The 19,950-nt window shown below is 46.6% G+C and overlaps 1 protein-coding gene across 7 annotated transcripts in view; it reads left to right on the top strand.

Moving 5' to 3' along the window:
* The window catches only part of HOPX (HOP homeobox), a 30,911-nt gene extending 12,779 nt beyond the window's left edge, over positions 1–18,132 (top strand). For 2 of the 7 annotated variants that reach the window (XM_080797336.1, XM_080797339.1), the window contains exons 2-3: positions 11,704–11,860; positions 17,432–18,132. In XM_080797336.1, the coding sequence (XP_080653462.1) occupies positions 11,717–11,860; positions 17,432–17,509 (222 nt within the window). In that variant the 5' untranslated portion in view covers positions 11,704–11,716 and the 3' untranslated portion in view covers positions 17,510–18,132. Of the gene's footprint in view, positions 1–10,633; positions 11,227–11,303; positions 11,444–11,513; positions 11,861–17,431 lie in introns of those variants that run through there. The other 5 variants (XM_080797340.1, XM_080797341.1, XM_080797337.1 and 2 more) reach the window with 5 other exon arrangements.
* Positions 18,133–19,950: the final 1,818 nt, after the last annotated feature.

Genomic DNA, 19,950 nt, shown 5'->3' with positions numbered 1-19,950 from the left:
ACAGCGTTCTGTCTAGAGAAAATTTCTTCTGAACTCCTAACGATCACTATATAGACTTTCGGAACAGCAACTGAAACAACAGGCAGCTCTCCCGCGAGGAGATTATGGAAGTGGAGCTGCCTTCTTTCATTTGCCTGTTTACTTCTACGTAGGTTGACTCATTTCTCCACTTATTTCATAGCACAAAGAAGCCAAGGTTTTATTACTGTCTTTAACCATTTCCCCCATGTCTCTACCTACAAAGTTTCTACTTAGAGCATGAGTTGGGCTACCAGTGAAAAGAACTCTGTGTATACAAAGAATTTTCTGTCCAGGGTTAATTAATGATTAATTCACTGCTGAAAGAGCTTCACAGACGCCGCCCCCTCCCTTTTCATATCTTGCTATTTTCCTGTAAGTGGCTGTAGAAATTCTAGACCCCTGACGGACTTGTTTCAACAACAGTCAGGAGATTCCTTAATCAATTTGACAAAACTATAAATCTAGGGAGTAAGTAGCAGCCATAGTCACTAAGATCTACCTGGTCTGGTTGAAGCCAACCTTTCTGTTCTGTTCTGTCAAATGCTGACATCTTTTCTCATTTGTCCACTGTATTTTTCACATAATGTCATCTTTCAATTATGTCTGTACCAATTAAAGAAGAGCGTGAGGGGCAAAGCAAGCCAGCCCGGCTGGTAGCAGTCACTGAAATCACTAGCTAACCATTTCGCTGGGTCACAGCCACGTTTGGTCACCATATTTCTGTTTCAAAACATGCCACAGGAAGAGGGTCGTTGCTGCAAGACTGGCTCTGCCCCACAGGGGAGCCGGCATAGATGCAGGACACCGCCTTACTTTTGTCCCAGGAGGCACCACCTGGCTTTACTTCTCCTCTTTACACAACCACCCTTCAAGGCTCTTCTGTCTACACAGCTACTCCATGCAAAGAGGAAATCTAGTGTAGTGGCTAAGAACGTGGATGCAGAAGCTAGACTTTCTGGGTTTGAATTCCTGCTCTGCCACTCACTAGGCTTGTGTTTGGGGAAAGTTATATACATCTCCTGGGGAAAGGGATAGAAGTTTCCATTTACATCAATTACTATATGGATAAAATGGAGACAAGAAGAGTGCCTGTCCCGTGATGCTGCTTCCTCTGATGGTTACAGGAGTTAACTCGTCTAAGATGTACGACGGTGCCGGGCAGGGAGTAATTGCTCAATAAGTATGTTGTTATTGTGCTAGCAGGGATGAGGTGTCTCTATGCAATTCAAAAACAGGAACCAACTCTGTGCTGTTTCAGGCAGTGTGGACCAAAAGATATTAGAAGGCAGGGAAGTTATTTTTTCCAATGTAATGTTTTGGTTTTTTAACTTGGTCAGTCCTGGTTGTTGAAAACCATGTCTTTCCAACTTGTGTCCTCAATCAAGTCATGCCAGATGCCACTGGCTAAGTTCAGCTCAGCAGACAAATGATAAGTACCTATTCAGTGCCAGATTCTCCTAATGAATGCTGGCGAGATGGAAATGTGTAAGACCCATCCCCCCCATGGGAGCAGACCAGCAACAAATGATTCTGAAACAATTTCAATTTGATCATTGTTCTCATAAGCCAAGACAGCCTAGAAAAGTCTACTCACTAGCTCATAGAGTATTTGTTCCTCCTGTTTTAACTCCTCACTACTCATCTTCTGTCTTCGTAACGCTTCCTCATTAGTAGATGGGAGGATAAATTGAGAAGTGCCAGTGAGAAATGAGGGGGGGAAAAAATCCAGCAACTAAATTCAAATCCACACACAGTGTAGAAGTGCTAATGAGAAAACATGCTAAAGATATGACATCCTCACCCTCGCACATCCCCAACTCATTAGTTTTGAGAAATTCCATTCAGGGATACCTCTTATGATGAAGAAATACAGACAGCATTTGATTTTTTTTCCCAAAAGGTTCTGATTTCCATGCTTATACTTTACCATTCCAGGAAAAAACTTTTTTAAAATAAATTGCAGCCCAGAAAGACTGAAAACTATAAACTGTTCTTACCAGTTGTCCTCGGAGACACCCCACTGAATGCCTAGCTCACAGTCGTTGAAAGAACAGTATCTTCTGTAAGCGAGCACGTCACAGTTTAGAAATACTCCCCCTACAATAATATCATATAAACTTTACAACAAAGCTGGGAGCTAGGTGAAGGTGTTTATCATATCCCTTCTTCACATGAGAGAAACAGAGCCTTGGCAAAGTGATGTTTTCTGTTTTGGTTTGTTTTTAAAGATTTTATTTATTTGATAGAGTGAGAGAGGGAACGCAAGCAGGGGGAGTAGGAGAGGGAGAAGCAGGCTTCCCTCCAAGCCGGGAGCCTGATGCAGGGCTCGATCCCAGGACCCTGGGATCATGACCTGAGCCGAAGGCAGACACTTAATGACTGAGTCACCCAGGCGCCCCTTGTTTTGTTCTTTTTAGGTAGGCCCCACAACCAGCATGGACCCCAGCTCAGGGCTTGAACTCACAACCCTGAGATCAAGGCCTGAGCTGAGCTCAAGTGTCAGACACTTACCCATCTGAGCCACCCAGGTGCCCCCAAAGTGATGTCTTGAATGATCAGTACTTGGAACTTTTAATTGTTTGTACTCAGGACTATACTAAGTCGAATTTCACTTTGCTCTTCATTCTGCTGGGTTTCCTGGAATAGGGGGCTTCTAAGGCAAGTCGAAAGCAGAATTCCTGGGAAGTAGTGCGGTGAATTAGCAGCTCCACACAGCACGTAACAGCACACATCAGATAGGCGGAAGTTAAAAGAAGGCAGCACTTCATATTTTTAAGCCTTGGATTTCCAGCTGCCAAGAGAGATGCCATCCCACAGCAGCGCTGAAGCATCAAAAACCAAACCTGATGACACCTTTGCCTGACAGAACCCAGGGGCACAGAGAGGTCCTTGGGATGGGGTGGGCCGGCGACCGGCTGGAATGGCATGTATTCAAGGACAAGTTGGTCTCTCAGTCTTCCTGCCTCATTGAGTCAAGTGCAGCATGTTCTGGGAGGACGGGTGCTTGTCGTTGTGAGTTGGCAGGGGTTCTCCAGGCACCTGAAGCTGTTACACGGAGTCCAAAACTAGGAACTCAGATCTTACTGTACAAACTTGAACAAATCTCCCCAATTTATCCATACCCCAAACAACAGAGTCAGAACAAAACCGGAGAGGGGTGAGTCCATTATGCTTGTGACCTTGGTGTCAGCCAGACACCAGGCTTTCCCAGGAGACGTGGGGAGGTTTCTAAGAAGCCTGCAGAAGCAGCTAAGGGAATGAGGCTGCGGAGACCCCAGCAAGTCAGCAGTGCCCGCCCCACACTGGGAAAGACTGGCTGCCACCAGCACCTGCTAGTCGCTAAAATAACGGACAACAACGCCAATTAGACCTCACAATCCAAACAGGTGATCCAGTGATATCTTAGAATCTCTGACATCAGTAGAGCATAGGGAAAATATATATATATATTTTAAAGATTTTATTTATTTGAGAGAGAGAGAGAGAATGAAAGAGTAGAAGCAAGTGGGGGTGTAGGGAGGGGTGAAGCGGAGGGAGCGGGACAAGGAGACTCCATGCTGAGCTTGGAGCCCGATGCAGGGCTTGACCTCGTGATCCTGAGCCCATGACCTGAGCCCAAATCAAGCGTCAGCTGCTTAACCAGCTGAGCCACCCAGGCGCCCCGAGGAGAATATATGTTAAAGGTATAAATCAATGTTGTTGCCCAAGATACCACAAACTGCGTTTCCCGCCTAGGCCAGAATAAAAGGTAGGATTCCGAGCCTTCTGCCGATGCTACAGACAAATCAGTTAACTTTTCTCAACTGCAAAACTGGACTAATTCCATTCTGATTACTGAGAGAGACAGACCCAAAGAACTAATAACAACCCGTTTTTGAACTGGAGTTCAGCACCCGGTGCTCATGGTATCGCAGGCCAAACCCTTGAGCACGTTATCTGTTTCTTCATGTTTATAACGTTTTAAACCCACAGCCTAATCATCTCTTTTAGACTTCCTGTCTATCCCTACATCCTTTCTTTTTCTTTTCCTGGGTCATTTGAAATTCATACCTATTGTTTTCATTCAGAGACATTGATACTCACTTTGCAGGGGTGGGGGATGGAGGGGTGGATAATTGATATGGTTAACATGGTTTGTTTGTTTGTTTTTTAAACTTTTTTTTTTTTTTTTTTTTTTTTTTTGAGCACAGAATCAAGTCCTGACTTCCAGGAACTCTGTAAAAGGGAAAAATAGGAACATTTTTAGCATCAGACAGACAAAAGATCTACTATAATTGGTTTTCCATACATCTTTTGCATTGTTTTTGGTGACCCATGGAAAGAACAAGCTACCCTAGAGACAGACCCTAAACTCTCAAAAAATACCTCAATCTCCTGTTCGTCTGGAACAGGAAATACTTTTACACAGTAAATAGTAAACATATGGAGCCTTTAGCCCCGAGAACTTACGCAAGCTGCATACATAAATAGCTGAAAGAGATTTCGGTATTACTCATGCATGAAAAGAATACATAACAATTCTGGCAAAAATTTAAAAGTTTGGCAGTATTGATGAGGATGTGGGGCAAAGGAAATGCTATGCACCGTTTGTTTAGTTTTGTTCAACAACTTTGGAAAAGAAGTTGATAATATGTTACAAAGTTAAAAGCCGCATATCTCGGGGCTCCTGGGTGACTCAGTCGGTTAAGCGGCCGACTCTTAATTTCCGGCTCAGGTCATGGTCTCAGGGTTTGAGATCGAGCCCCAGGTAGGGCTCCCCGCTCAGCAGGGAGTCTGCTTGAGATTCTGTCTCTCCCTCTACCCCTTTCCCTGCTCACACACACTCTCTCTCTCTCTCCCTAAAATAAATAAATCTTTAAAGAAAAAAAAGTCACATATCTTATGACCTGTTCCACTCGTGTATACCCTAGAGAAACCCTCCCAGATGCACTTCAGAAGACATATGATTAAATGTTCCCGGGGCACCTGGGTGGCTCGGTGGGTTAAGCCTCTACCTTTAGGTCAGGTCATGATCTCAGGGTCCTGGGATTGAGCCCCACCATGGTGGGCTCTCGGCTCAGCGGGGAGCCTGCTTCTCTCTCTCCTTCTACTCCTGTTTGTTCTCTCTCTCAAATAAATAAATAAAATATTTAAAAAAGAAGTTCTAAGAGGCAGTGTTCGTAATAGCAAAAAACTGAAACCAATCCAAATATCCACCAACAGGAAAAAACCTAAATTACAGTATATTCACAAAACGGAAACAGCACTGAATACGAATGAACTTCTCTACATGCAGAAATATAGATGAATCTTGGAAACATGTTGATGGGAAAAAAGCATTCACAGAATAATCACATAAAATACTACTTTTATACAATTCAAAAATATACAAAGCTAAAATAATATGTTCTTTTAGGAATCCATACATATGTGATAGGACTAATTTAAAAATCAAGGGAATGATTAATACAAGAGGTAGAATCTTGATTTCCTCTGGGAGCAAATAAGCCGTAAGGGTGGGATTGGGAAGGAAATACAAGTAGCTTCCATAGTCTTGGTCATGATTTAATTTTTAAATTGGATGGGGTTCACTGATATTTATTCTTCATAACTTACATGTATATTACAAATAATCCTTTTAATACCTAATGATCTTTCAAAATGAAAGTACCTACTTCCCTAATCTTCTAGGTAGACTTGATAGAAAACAAGTTCCATGCTTTCCCTGAAAATGTAATTTTTAAAAAAGATTTTATTTATATATCTGACAGAGTGAGAGACAGCGAGAGAGGGAACACAGGCAGGAGTAGGGAGAGGGAGAAGCAGGCTTTCTGGCAAGCCGGGAGCCCGATGTGGGGCTCGATGTGGGACTCGATCCCAAGATCCTGGGATCATGACCTGAACCAAAAGCAGACACTCAACAACTGAGCCACCCAGACGCTGAAAATGTAATTTGTTCCCAATAATCAGATGAAACTGGGCAAGATGGATCATCGGTCTTCTCGGGGATACCTTATTTTTTAATTTTTTTTTTTTAATTTACTTATCCGACAGACAGATCACAAGTAGGCAGAGAGGCAGGCAGAGAGAGAGGAGGAAGCAGGCTCCCCGCTGAGCAGAGAGCCCGATGTGGGGCTTGATCCCAGGACGCCGGGATCATGACCCGAGCCGAAGGCAGAGGCTTAAACCACTGGGCCACCCAGGCGCCCCTCTCAGGGATACCTTATTAAGAAAAAATAAACTTCCTAATTTCAAAGTAATAAATGCTCATTATAGAAAATGGAGAAAACCAGAAAAAGATACAAAGAAAAAAACTTTACACCATCTGTAGTTCCCTAATTTACATATAATCAGTTATTATTTATTGTGTTTTTTTAGTTTTTTAAATATGTAAAACTAGAATGAATAATAGCATTTAAGAATATATTTTGGGGCCCCTGGGTGGCTCAGTGGGTTAAGCTTCTGCCTTCGGCTCAGGTCATGATCTCAGGGTCCTGGGATCGAGCCCCACATCGGGCTCCCTGCTCAACAGGGAGCCTGCTTTCCCCCCCCCTCTCTGCCTGCCTCTCTGCCTACTTGTGATCTCTCTCTCTGTCAAATAAATAAGTAAAATCTTTAAAAAATATATATATATATATTTCCATTTCTATTCAGAATCCTCTTATGTGTATATGGTATATTCATAGTCTAATGTTCAGTTTTAAGTTCTATTATACAAGTTACCCATATAAATGATAACTTAAATTTTAGCAGTTCTCTCACAGGAAACTTTAAGAAATAGGAGAAGGACAATCATTTGCCAAGTTTGTCAAGTATTCTCCACTATAATTTTGGGCTTCTAAATCAATTACAGGTATTTGTATGAAGTGGAATTTTTCTTTTGATGACCTGCCTTCTTAAATTCTGATTTCAATATAAAAATACATTTTTCTGAAAGATTTTTAAAGGGTTTTATATTATTTCTAAATTTTTGAAAGCAGGAGAAAATGTCTCTGGATAATTCATTATTTTTTTTAAGATTTTATTTATTTGTGTGAGAGAGAGAAAAAGCAGGGGAAGGGGCAGAGGGAGAGACAGAGGGACAAGCAGTCTTCCCACTGTGCATGGAGCCCAAGGTGGGGCTCCATCCCAGGACCCTGGGATCATGACCTAAGCCAAAGTCAGAGACTTAACTGACTGAGCCACTTAGGTGCCCCAATAATTCATAATTTTAAAGGCAATTTCCCCATTCCTGACCATACATATAAAAAGAGTAATAACATAGTGGGTGCCTGGGTGGCTCAGTTGGTTAAGCAACTGCCTTCAGCTCTGGTCATGATCCCAGAGTCCCAGGATCGAGTCCCTCATTGGACTCCAGCTCCACGGAGAGTCTGTTTCTCCCTCTGACCTTCTCCCCTCTCAGGCTTTCTCTCACTGCTTCTCTCTCTCTCAAATGGATAAATAAAATCTTTTTAAAAAAAAAGATTAATAACATGGTTCTAAATTTTTTTTTTCTGGTATGTATTTGTGTATTTTAAAAACTTTATTCCTTTAAGGGCAGCTGGGTGGCTCAGTCAGTTAAGCATGGTTTTGGCATGACTCTTCGTTTTGGCTCACGTCCTGATCTCAGGGTTGTGGGACTGAGCCCCACATCCAGCTCCACATTCAGCAAGGAATCTGCTTGGGACTCTCTTTCTCCCTCTCCCTCTGCTCCTGTCCCCAATCTCTCTCTAAAGTAAATAAATAGAATCTTTTTTTTACCTTTCTTCCTTTAAAACCTCCTCAACCTACCATCTACTCAACTGTTGAGATGCTACACAGCATCAGAGGTACAAAATATTTTAATGCATTTTTACAGGTATAAAGTATTAAGTTCTAAACATTTATCATTGATTTTAACGATTAAATTACAAAATCTTGTAAATAAGAGCTGAGATGTTTTTTATATCCCTTCCCCACTGGGTTCCTAAAGTAGATTCTGATTCAGGATTCAGGCGGGGCCCCTGGACATTTCTACAGGTGACCCCGAGGCCCAGCCAGGCATGAGAGCTACTGATCAAAGCTTAAGGACATTAATCAAACAAAAAACAAAAACAAACAGACACACAAAAACTCTCTTTTGAAAGCAGACTTCCTCTTAGCCCGGAGAGGCCGATCAATATTCCACTCCTATTTTTTTTTTTTTTTTTAAGATTTATTCATTGGGGACAGAGAAAGAGAGAGGGTGGGGGAGGGGCAGAGGGAAAGAGAGAGAGAGAATGCCAAGCGGACTCCACGACGAGTGCGGAGCCAGATCCCAGGACCCTGAGATCATGGCCGGAGGAGAAATCAAGAGTCAGGCGTTCAAGCCACTCAGCCACCTAGGCATCCCCTGTTTGTCCATCCTGAGACACACTGACAGCTTGGGTACTACCCCTGGCACCCTGTCCAGAGTAGTTCAGCAAGTGATAAATGAAGAACCTTCACTTCTCTTGGGGTTGGGGCAGCATAGCACATTTTCCTAACTTAAGAAAAGACCTAATGCTTCAAGGGCCCATGGGTTCGTGGAAGTCTGGAGTGAACGCGAAGGAAATTTGGGCCAAAGAAACTTGGGAGATGGCCTTTAAAAATGATTCCACGGCTTTTTTTCTCTTTTGGCCAGCTCACCACGGGACTGTCTACGAGTATCTACCACTGATAACCATTTGGTTTGATACCAGTGGCTTTACAAAGAGGTCAGATGGCTGGGACAGGAAGAAGATAGTAACTGTGAGCTCACAGCAATTTCTGCAGGTTTGTAGAACCTGTAGAATTTGTAGAACTCATAGAATTTCTACGAGTTTGTAGCACTGTCTGTGAGCTAGCTCATACAGGGAAATAGCTTTAAAATAACTATCAGGTTAGGGGACAAGGGCAAAACCACCAACCGGGTATTGGGATTAATTCAGGAAAAAGCTGGCTGTTTTCATTTAGCCTCTTGAAACGGTTTTGTCTTCCCTTGACCACGAAAGAAAACACGACTACAGGACGCATTACTCTTTGAATGTTCCGTCAGTTATGAATATAACCACAGCGACAACAGAACTTGTGCTGAGATTAAAGTTTAAGGAGCTTTAAAAATATGTGTAGTTCTTTTCATCTGAAAGTGTCTAGACTACCTTCAGAGAGGCTTTTCAACAGTTTGCTTACTGGAAAGAGTTGAGAAGCTTTATAAGGCCCAGGTTACCAGGGTGATTTGGTTTTTACATTTCCTTGAAAAGAGAGCGAAGGACAGAAGAAATGAAGCAACAGCCGTAAACGCTTGTCAGCCGACGAGGGCTGAAAGGACAGAAACTAGGTTTTGTGGAGAAACAGCAGATTGATCCCACTCCAGAGGTCAGATTTGTTTGTTCGGTGTATCTTGGAGAAGTAGGTACGTTCAAATGGACCTCCCACAAGTCTCCTTAGCAGCCAAACGAGTCCAGTGGCCCTCAGCCAACTAACCCACGGAGAACTTTGAAGTCAACCGGAAGCTACCCGTGAAACCTCATACAAAGTCCTGTAACAGGAAGCCACACAAATAGAAAAGAAAATGCACCTGATTAAATGTAAGGACAGTAAGAGCCTCTGAGTTACATAATAGTAAGTATGTAACAAAAAGAGATAAGTACATGCAGAGCAGTCCTTGAATCTGAGTCCAGTTTAGAAATCTGTGCACTTGGTTCATATTTCTGAAGGACTGAGAATTCTGTAAAGCAAAAATTCTCTTAGAAAAGAGGCAGCATAACTGTGTCCATGGGATTAGATGGAAGCTTTCCAAGAAATAAAATCCGAGGCAGTAGAGTCTCCTCTCCTATACTCTTCTGGGCAAAATGAGCAGTGGTGGGTGTTTCCCGTGGGCAGCTTTGGCTGGAGTTGGTATCCTATGAGGACAGTCAATGCTCTTTCCAAAGCCCCTGCCTTTAAACGGTTGCCCTCCTGATCTTTTCTGCCAAACTAAAGACAGGATGGCCTGCTGAGAAGGGTCTCCAGGAGTGCAGGACTGAAACGAAAGCTAAGGCTCTCCCCTCTAGGGTGCTGGTCGTTAACTGGGCACCGCTGGGATAGGAAGTCTTCCTGGGCCTCATTCCCCTGGGCTTTTCCAGGAGAAGACTGAAAATGTTCATCTCCAAGGTTCTTTCCAGCTCTGAGCTTCTGGCTCAAAGAAAAGGGGAGACAGGTGTCAACAGGAGAGGAGGTGTTTCTGACCTAGAATCACTGGTACAGATTTTTAAATGGGGAGGGGGCATATAACTCACATAAAAACAGAGATTTCCTGCTGACCTGACAAGGGCCTTTAGCCCGACACTCCCTCCCAGTAGAATGGCTTCTTGTCCTCCAGCAAGCCTCTCCAAGTGACCCAGAAGAGCGGTAAAGACCTTTATCAGGGAGCACAGGAGGCAGGTCCCAGAAAACCTTGTCCCAGCATCAGGGACGTTGTGCAGGCTCCTAGGCGGACTGCGGCTCCTCCTCCGGCACAAACCACATCAAAACCGACTCAGGACTGTGCTGGATGATTTTGCAATGGTTTGTTTAAACAACAAACCAACCTGATTCCCACACTTGTGCTTCTCTTTTACTGCCAGCGAAGTCGAGCCCTGACCTGTCTCTGCCAAATCCTCCCGGACAGCTCCCAGACTGCAACGTCCGGTACCTCGGTACCTCTTAAATTGTGGGAAGGGAGAGGAGGGACGCACGTCTGCCCCCCCCCCGTTTTTTTCGGACACAGTTCAGAGGCTATTCAGACATGGAGAGGATGCAGCAGGAAGTCTTGGTACCCCAAACCTGCCAGAGCAGTGTTTGGCTCTGAAGTAAGGAAATACAAGAGACCTTGAGGCCGGCCATGCAGGGGGCTCCCGCAGTAGCTACGCCGCGGTGTGCAGACCACGCAAGGCAGCGACCAGCCGCGTTGACTGGAGGCTGTGGATTCTTGGCTTCGGGATGATGGGGGTGACGGGGCGGGCGGGAGGGCAGAGGAGGTGGCAGATTGCAGAGTGACTCACACAAGCCCTCCAGGGGACATTTCTCCCGACGCTCGGTTCCCGGTCCCAGCACCGGCGGGAGGACCCGACATCTCTGCGGACGCTGTCGCCAGCTCTGTAAGAGGCAGAGATGGGAAGGGCCGCTCCAGCTCCCCACTTGAAGAAGTAACTTCCGTCCTTTGGGTCGTTTCTTCGGAGGAGGGTGGGGTGCACTGCCCTCCTTGGCTAGAAACCACTTTAGAGGCAGGACGACGCGCGGCCCGGTGAGGTGTGTCCCCACGCCCGCGACCTGTAGGGACCGTCCCCGCGCAGCTCCCTCTCCCGCGGTGGGGCGGGGGGGTGGGCGGGATTTGAAGGCGATTTTTAAAATCGCCGCCGCGCTTCTTCCCCTCCCGCTTAGTCCCTAGAGCCTCGGGGCCAGGAGGGCGCGCCGCGTCATCTCCCTCCCGCCGCCGCCCCGGGCCCGGGCCCCGGGGAAAGTTGCCGTGAGAACCGCCCCGCACCGCCCCCCCCCACCCCACCCTCCCCCGTCCCGGGCAGGCCCGCAGGCCCGGAGACGCGCGGCTCAGCCGGCGGACCCTCGCGAGCGCTCGGCCGGGAGCGCCTGCCGCGGCCGGGGACTCGCGCGACCGTTCGCCCGCGGGAGGGGCGACCCCGCGCCCCGAGGTGCCCGGCCGGCCGCGCCCCGGATCTCCGTCCCCGCCCGCCGCCGCGCTCACCGCAGCCGCTGCTTTCCTCCCCGCAGCCGCGCCGAGACCATGTCGGCGGAGACCTCGAGCGGCCCCACGGAGGACCAGGTGGAGATCCTGGAGTACAACTTCAACAAGGTCAACAAGCACCCGGACCCCACCACGCTCTGCCTCATCGCGGCCGAGGCCGGCCTTTCCGAGGAGGAGACCCAGGTGAGCCCGGCACGCTCCGCGCCCGCTTCCCCCAACCCTGGCCTGCCGGGGCCGTCTCGCGCATGCAGGGGGGCCGCTCGCCCTTCTCCGACCTGCCATCGCTACCGCCCGCACCCCGGGAGCCCGGACGCCGCCGCGCGCCCCCCGCCGCATCCCGGCGATCCGGCTCCGCGCGCCCCGTCTGCGCCCCCAGCCCCAGCCCGCGGTGGCTCCCCCAGGACCGTCCAGAATCCTCACGACCACCCTTCTCCGCGCTTCGCTGCTCTCCCCGCAGGCCGGGAGGAGCGCGCCATCCCTGCTCCGGCTCGGGAGCTGCGGCCCCGGTCCGCTCTCGCCTGGCTTCCTCCTCCTCCCGCAGCCAAACCTTCCGAAGAGGCGACTTGTGCGCTCTATGGGGCCCCCGCTCTCAAATCTCTTCTCGAGTGAGAGTGCCGGGGCGCGAAGGGACTTGAGCGATCGGCTGTAAATTCAGTCCTCGCTTTGGCAGACGAGGAAACTGAGGCCAAGAGGGAGAGAGTTGCCAGGATAGCAAGGGTCTTTCCACCATACCACGCACAGCTTCCCCTTAGCGGCAGAGCTAAGACTGTATATAGTCAGGGAGATTTCATATTTTAAAAAATTCCCGGGCTCTAAGATGTAGTCTTCTTCTGGAGTTTTCCAAGAAGCAAAGCATCTGACATTACAACGGAAGGGAGTGGAAGCAGATGTCCCATTAAGTGCGCTGATTCATTTATCTATTTTTAAAAGCTCCTATGTTATTCGGAATATTGTTTAGGGTAGAGAATGCAACACTGCCCATGATTATTAACCTCCAGGTGCAATGTGGGCTCCTTCCGCTGACTTAAAAAAAAAAAAACAAACCCACAACCCTATCCAGAGTTTTTCTGACTTCTATTTTCCCCCTGGTCATGGAAAGACAATTAGTTATGCATGATAACACTACTTGGAACTGCCCTAGCATCTCTCCCAGGGGAGCCCAAAGCACTTCCACACCTCTAGTCTCAGCTCTAAAGCAGAGATGGTCTTATTTTTCCCATTTTATAGACCAGAGCATCAGGCATTTTGACCTCTCCTCACCTTGAACCATACTCAGCTGAGACTTGAAAGCTTGTAATGGGTGCTCCAGGATAGTCGAGAACCAAGACCCTGGATCCCAAGCCTAAAATGATTTTTACTAATTAAGCCAGATGCACTTTGGAGAATTTGCCCACAGAAAATCCTCTCATCCCTAGGTCAAATAGAAAGTCAAGCATATCCCTTTTTAGCAAAGGGGACGGAGGGAACAGCTGTCGGACTACCCAGAACCAGAACTTAATGGAAGGTGATTTAATGTAACCCAAGTCCTCCAGTTCATGATTCTTGGAACCCCCTGCGGGGGCAGCTTGCTGAAGCTTTCTCACTTAAAATCCCACGCTATATTTAGAAAAGAGGAGTGATCAGAGAGATAATAATAATGTGTCTTTTAAAAAGGCTGTAGATTTATTGTGGGCACAGTTCCAGCTAGGGGTCTAAGCCGCTCTCAGCCTCTGTTACTCCCACGGTAAATCACCGTCACTAGTGAGGCAGAATAATTACGTCGTCCTCTGTGATGGCTGATCCTTGCCAGGTACTGTGCCGGGCACCCTCTGCATAGTAAGTCATCTGTGTGTCACAGCAGGGCTCTGCGGTAGGTAACATTAGCCCAGCTGGACAGATAAGAGAACCAAGGCACTGAAAGGTTGGATAACTGGCCCAAGGCCACAACTAGGAAGTAATAGAGCTTGAACCGTGGCAGTCTGGGTCACAGTCCAGACTCCTCTAGCTCCCTTGTTGTCTTCACAGAGAGAAAGAATGGGACTGACTAGGGGATGGAGGCAAGGACTGAACATTCCATTTCCTTTTTTTTTTTTTTTAAGATTTTATTTATTTATTTGACAGACAGAGATCACAAGTAGGCAGAGAGGCAGGCAGAGAGAGAGGAAGGAAAGCAGGCTCCTTGCCAAGCAGAGAGCCCGATGCGGGGCTCGATCCCAGGACCCCGGGACCATGACCCGAGCTGAAGGCAGAGGCTTTAATCCACTGAGCCACCCAGGTGCCCTGAACATTCCATTTCTGTTGTATTTCTTCCTGGGAAAAAATGCGTGGGTTACATGGATTTTCCATGTATTAGATGGGGGAAAAAAATCTGTATTACATGACAGACATCCCGGCTATGTTCAATCTTTTCTTGACCTTCACCTTCTATTAAAGAACTGAAATGAATCAGGTGAGGGGCAGGAAGAAAGAAAGGGCGCCTAATTCTTTTTGTGATTGAAGTCGACCAAGTCAGACTTCTGACAGCAGGTTCACCTGCCCCCCTCTCCCCCCACCCGCCCCGCCACTGCAGCCGCTCTCCATTGCCCCCCTGCCTCCATCCTCAAGTGAACAAATGATAGATGTAACCCTGAAATGAGTGGGTGTAGGGGTGAGTCAGCCTCAGAGCAGAGCCCCTGGCTTCCTTTTCCTGCCACAGGGCCAACCCCTTCTTCCTCTCTGGGGCTGCCACAGCTCTGCTTGCCCCTCTACCTTCCTGTGTGGACCCACAAGGGAGCATCAGAGAGCCCAGAGCTCAGAGGGAGGCAACATTTAGCAAGTTTGGGGGAAGAGGCTTCCTCAGGGTATCCGTCCTCTGTCACCCCTTACTTGCTTGGTCCCATTTTCCAATTTCCCATCCTTTCCACCCAAACTCTTTCGCAGCTCACTCCATCCCCAAGTGCATGGCTTGGTAAGAATGGTTTCTTCTTTAATCTTCTCAAATAACATATATTTATTTTAGAGAGGGGGAGGGGCAGCAGGAGAGAGGGAGAGAGAGAGAGAGAGAATCTTAAGCAGGTGTCATGCCCAGTGAGGAGCCCAACGTGGGGCTCGATCTCACAACCCTGAGATCATGACCTGAACTGGAATCAAGAGTTGGACGCTTACCTAACTGAGCCACCCAGGCATCCCCTCAAACAACATTTATATTTTTTAAAGTGTCTTCTGGAGATATAATGCCCAATGGTGACCTTTCAGGCATAAATAAAATTCTTTTACATTATAGCAGGTTTTGCAGGGATTCTAAATAACTCTGTGAAGGCCAGGGTCACGGGGCCTACATATAAGCTGTGTCTGGTATCAGCATGTCCCTGTTTCTAGTCTTTATCTGTTTGCCCCTTTCCACAGGGAGAGATCTCCAAAGCCAAAATAATATTTATTTCTTATGCCTGATCGCTCAGCCCTACCAGAATCGGAGTCATATTCCGATTCAAATAAGCATGAGATGCTCCTTTGAGATCATGAACTAGAGCTGATTCACGTTGCTGGTACTTTGGCAGGGGGAGGAGAGACTAGAAATTGGAAACATTCTCTGACATGATGACATTGATGACCTCTTCGTAACTGTCCCACTGTAGGACAGTGCTCTCTGCTATTGGGGGGGCACCTGCAGAAACCAAGAGGGAGGTGAAGTGAGCTCTAATGTTAATAACTTTTTAAGTTGCCTTTGCTGGGATCCTAGAATGGGTGGTTTTTTGTTTTTTGTTTTTTCTCATGGCAGTAATAAGATACCTCCTCCATTTAAAAGATAAACCTTACAGAATCCCAACCCCTGTGTCTTTTATTATTTTGAAGTCAGTGTTAGAAGGGGCTGGGAAAGGTCTTTTATCAGTCCCTGGGGAGGTCAGGAAGACCTGGCGTTTTCTATGATCACAAATTCAAGCCCAGTGTAGCTGGCCTTGGTTCTTAGGGAGGTTCCCAGTATCTTTATCTCCTCTTCATGCCCTGGGACTATTCCCAGAACTCCGTGGTTTTAGTTGTTGGAGGTTTTATCAGTGGAATAAAGACCTCTAGAGGTCTCCCCCTGAAATGAACAAAATGTTAGTTACTAGAGAAAAGGACAGGAACAATGTTATTTTGCCTCCATCCCTCCCCACCGCAGTGTCTAATTATCATCTGTTCACTCAGAGTAAATAAATCTCCATCAATGGGGTGAGGTAATGAGGGCATTCATTTATGAGCCAGTGAGGGATGAATGTCTTTCCCAGGGGATGACTGAAACAAGGAAGGGAAGAATAAAGCCAGGTGGAAAGTTCGCATTGATGTGAGGGAGATGTGATAAGACTCACCCCTGGAGGGAAAAAGCAGCAAGCGAGGTGTTTGATGGGTTTTGATGGACAGCAACTCGTTTGCCAGATTATTACATACACACCTGATTTAAAATATGTATCTTGAGAAAATTGTTCCGCTGTTCTTGAACCTGGTTCCATTCCCCAGCACCGGGGTTCGCTTTGTTAGGCATGTGGACGCCAATTTTCCAGTTCACGAATGTAGTCCTCGCCGAAGTTATTTTTGGTAACTGTCCATTAATATTCATTACTAGTATAAAGATATGGGTGGCTCTTCTGAATAAGGCCAGCTCATTTTGTCTTAAATGAATCCTGACAGAAAATGAGACTTTCCTCCTCCAAGTTTTAATTAGTCCGTCTTGAAAACGTCGCCATGTATTCAGCGGTAGTAACGGGAAATCCTATTGAATCAGACCTTGTCGCCCCAAAACCCCCACAGAGCTACCTCATTAGTGAAACGGGCGCCATGCAGCTCTCCCATATTCACATCTCACAAAAGAGACCATGGATTTAGGGAAGGCCCCAGATGCGATGCTTCTGGACAGGGTCCTTGCCTTTTACGGTGCTGCTAAGGGGTGGGGGGATTCTGCGCACAGGGGACTGGGAGACCCAGGCTGGCAAACAGGCTGGGGTGTGGATCAGGTTGGCCGGGAGGAAACTGGGTTTTTAAAAAAACAATGTCGAGGAGGGACTAGTGAGGAAACAGAAACACCAGACACTGATCCTCATGGGAGCCGATGAGTCAGAGGGCCCTGTGGGAAGTCAGACCTCACGCTTAATTCTCCTATTTCCTAACCTTTCACGCATCATGGCAAACATTGGGAGTGATGATTATTTCATGTCACGCTGGGACAAACAGGCAAGTTACTTGGGTAGGTGACCAGTGGGGACTCTGCAGTCTGGGGCCTTCCCATAGGAAGCTCTATGGTGATCAGTTGGCTATGCGAACTTGAGGAAGCAGCCCTTGTGCTAGGGGTAAAGGATGAGATCAGTGATGATAAGAAGAAAACAGTCTCTGCTTTCGTGGGTCTTATATTCCAGAAGGAAATGTAGACTAAAAGCAAGTGAATAAACATAGTAATTACAGATAGTAAAAGTTCTGTGAAGGTAACAAAGTATTAAAATAGAGAATAAGGAGATGGATGGAGAACCTGCTTTAGGGTCTCCCAAAGTGGTTAGGGAAGACTTCATTGAGAAAGTTCTTTTTAAGCTGAGACCTGAGAATGAGAGGGAGATCATCAGATAAAGAATGAAGACAGAACATGCTAAGCATAGGAAATAACATGTACAAATGTCCTGGGGCAGGGACGGTAAGTATCACAGCGAGAAAAACCATCCCCGTGGACACATTCCTTTCCGGTTGGGCCACAGAGGCCACCTTTTAGAAAAGGAAGGGATGTTCCTGTTTGCCAGTATGTGACAGGTAATTTTGTACATTTCCCTCCTCCAGAAATGGTTTAAGCAACGTCTGGCTCAGTGGCGGCGATCGGAAGGCCTGCCCTCAGAGTGCAGATCCGTGACAGACTGAGGAGATGGTGCCCACTGGCAGCTGCCCTCCATGAAGACCATCCACTGTTTCTCTCCTCGACTTAACCCAGCTTTTTGGTTTCTCAGTGTAGTGCTGTGTGTTCCATTGTTAGCTGTCCGGCTATTTAACACAACGTTGTATTTTTTTAATGTACATAACCAGAAAAGAAAGTAACCCTAGGCAACTCCACGTAGTTTCTGTGTAAAGCAGGGGCTTGGCTGGGAAGTGGTGGGGCTTGCATTTCCTTTTGGTTCTTGATTATAGAGGGTGTGAAAATCATCTAAGTTTGCCGTTTACCATCACCTCCCAGTACCAATTTATTTTCACCATCCATTTCAGAGTAGGCAAGGCCTCTGTTGAAAACATAACAGAAGGAAAACAACTTAGGGAAGTAGAGTCAGAAGGAAATGCCTCCCCCCTCATATTATGTTTATGAAAGAACCCAGTCAGGCTGGGAGACAGAGACTCCAACTGGCAGAAAACCAAGTAACAGGAAAAAGATTCACAGAAGTCTTCGATTTACCTTATTTAAATGCATTTGTTAAATTTATTTTACTAAACAAAGTGAACTGCTTTTTGTCTCTGAAATACTCTAAATAAAAACTTTTTTTTGTTGAAAATGTACTGGGTCCTCTGTAGATTTTTAACTGAATAATCCACATATCAAAGAAAAACAGAATAGCTCCAACGTAGGAGCAGACTGACAAAAGAGCTGTCATTTTTCAAGTCCTTGCTACTCAGCGTGTGGTCCCTACCGGCATCCTCAGTGCTAGCGGCAAGCTTCTGAGAAAGGCAGACCCCAGACTCCAGTCCAGACCAACTGAATCAGAATCTGAAGTTTTAACAAGGTCCCCAAGGGTTTTATAGGCACATGGAAGTGTGAGCAGTGCTGGTGTCTCACAGACCCTACAGGAAATTTGCACCCATCTTCTATTATAGCACATTATTTTTTAAAAGACTTTATTTATTTATTTGACAGCAAGAGAGAAAGAGAGCGCGCGCGCGCAAGCTTGCACAACCAGGAGGAGCGGTAGAGGGAGACAGAAGCAGGCTTCCCGCTGAGCAGGGAGCCCGATGCGGGGCTCGATCCCAGGACCTTGGGGATCATGACCTGAGCCTAACCGACTGAGCCACCCAGGCACCCCTTATGATAGCACATTTAATGTCTTAATGGCCTTACTAGTTCAAAGTGTGTTTGATTGGGGTGCCTGGGTGGCTCAGTCAGTTAAGTGGCCGACTCCGGGTTTTGGCTCAGGTCATGATCTCACAGATAGGGAGATGGAGCCCCAAGTCAGTCCCTGCACTCAGCGGGGAGTCTGCTTGAAGATTCTCTCTCTGCCCCTCCCGTCTCCCCCAAATAAATAAATAAATAAATATTTTCTTAAAAATTGTGTTTCACTGCATGGAACAATAACTTGACCATAATGGATTAACCAAATCGGATTTTTGTTTCTTTATTTAATTGACTAGTTGACTGTTTTTACCCGGGACATCAGCAAGTAAGTGCCCCTCTACTGTTGTCAAGGACCTATGGTCATTCTGTCTCTTACTTTGCTATCTTTAACTTGTAGCTTTTGTTTTCATGGCTATAAGGTGGATGCTTGGTCATTGAGTCTGCATTTCAAGCAAAAAAAAGGGGGGGAGTAGAATGGCAGCGAAGTCTCTGACCTTTATAAAGGGTTTCCTGGAGGCCCCCACCTGGCAACTGTCACTTACATATCATTGGCCAGAATTCAGTCCCGTGCTATTCCTAACTGCAAGGGAGCCTAGGAAAGTGAACATTTTTAATTGGGCATATGGCTGCCTTAAGCAAAATCAGGGTACTGTTGGTAAGAAAGAAGGGGAGTGGGGCACCTGGGTAGCTCAGTTGGTTAAGCATCTACCTTTGGCTCAGGTCATGACCCCATCATCCTGGGGTGGAGCCTCATGTCAGGCTCCCCACTCAGTGGGGAGTCTGCTTCTCTCTCTCCCTCTGTCCCTCCCCCACCCTACGCTCACTTGTGCTCTCTCTCTGGCTCGCTCTCTCTCAAATAAATAAAATTAAAAAAAAAAAAAAAGAAGGGGAGGATGCATATTAGAAAGGCCACTAGGAGTGTCTGCCAATCCACCCTGGAATGACACTGGTCTATGCTTTTTTTTTTTTTTTTTAAGTAGGATCCACACCCAGCGTGGACCCCAGTGTGGGGCTTGAACTCAGGACGCTGAGATGAAGACCTCAGTTGGGATCAAGAGTCCAACGCTTAACTGACTGAGCCACCTAGGCGCCCCATCACTGGTCTACACTTCTGACTCCGACCTACAATGCAGGCACAACTTTTTTTAGATCTTTAAAATAAAGAGTCCAGAATAAGAAACACTAACAATTATTCAGAATACAAGTGTTTACAAGAACCCATTAAACATCCTTGGTAAATTTCCTCTTCCTATACCTTAAAACATTT

The sequence above is a fragment of the Martes martes genome, assembly GCF_963455335.1.
Source record: "Martes martes genome assembly, chromosome: 2".
Taxonomy (NCBI): Eukaryota; Metazoa; Chordata; class Mammalia; order Carnivora; family Mustelidae; genus Martes; species Martes martes.
Note: the sequence above shows the minus strand (reverse complement) of the source record. Positions and strands in the feature narration are given on the sequence as shown.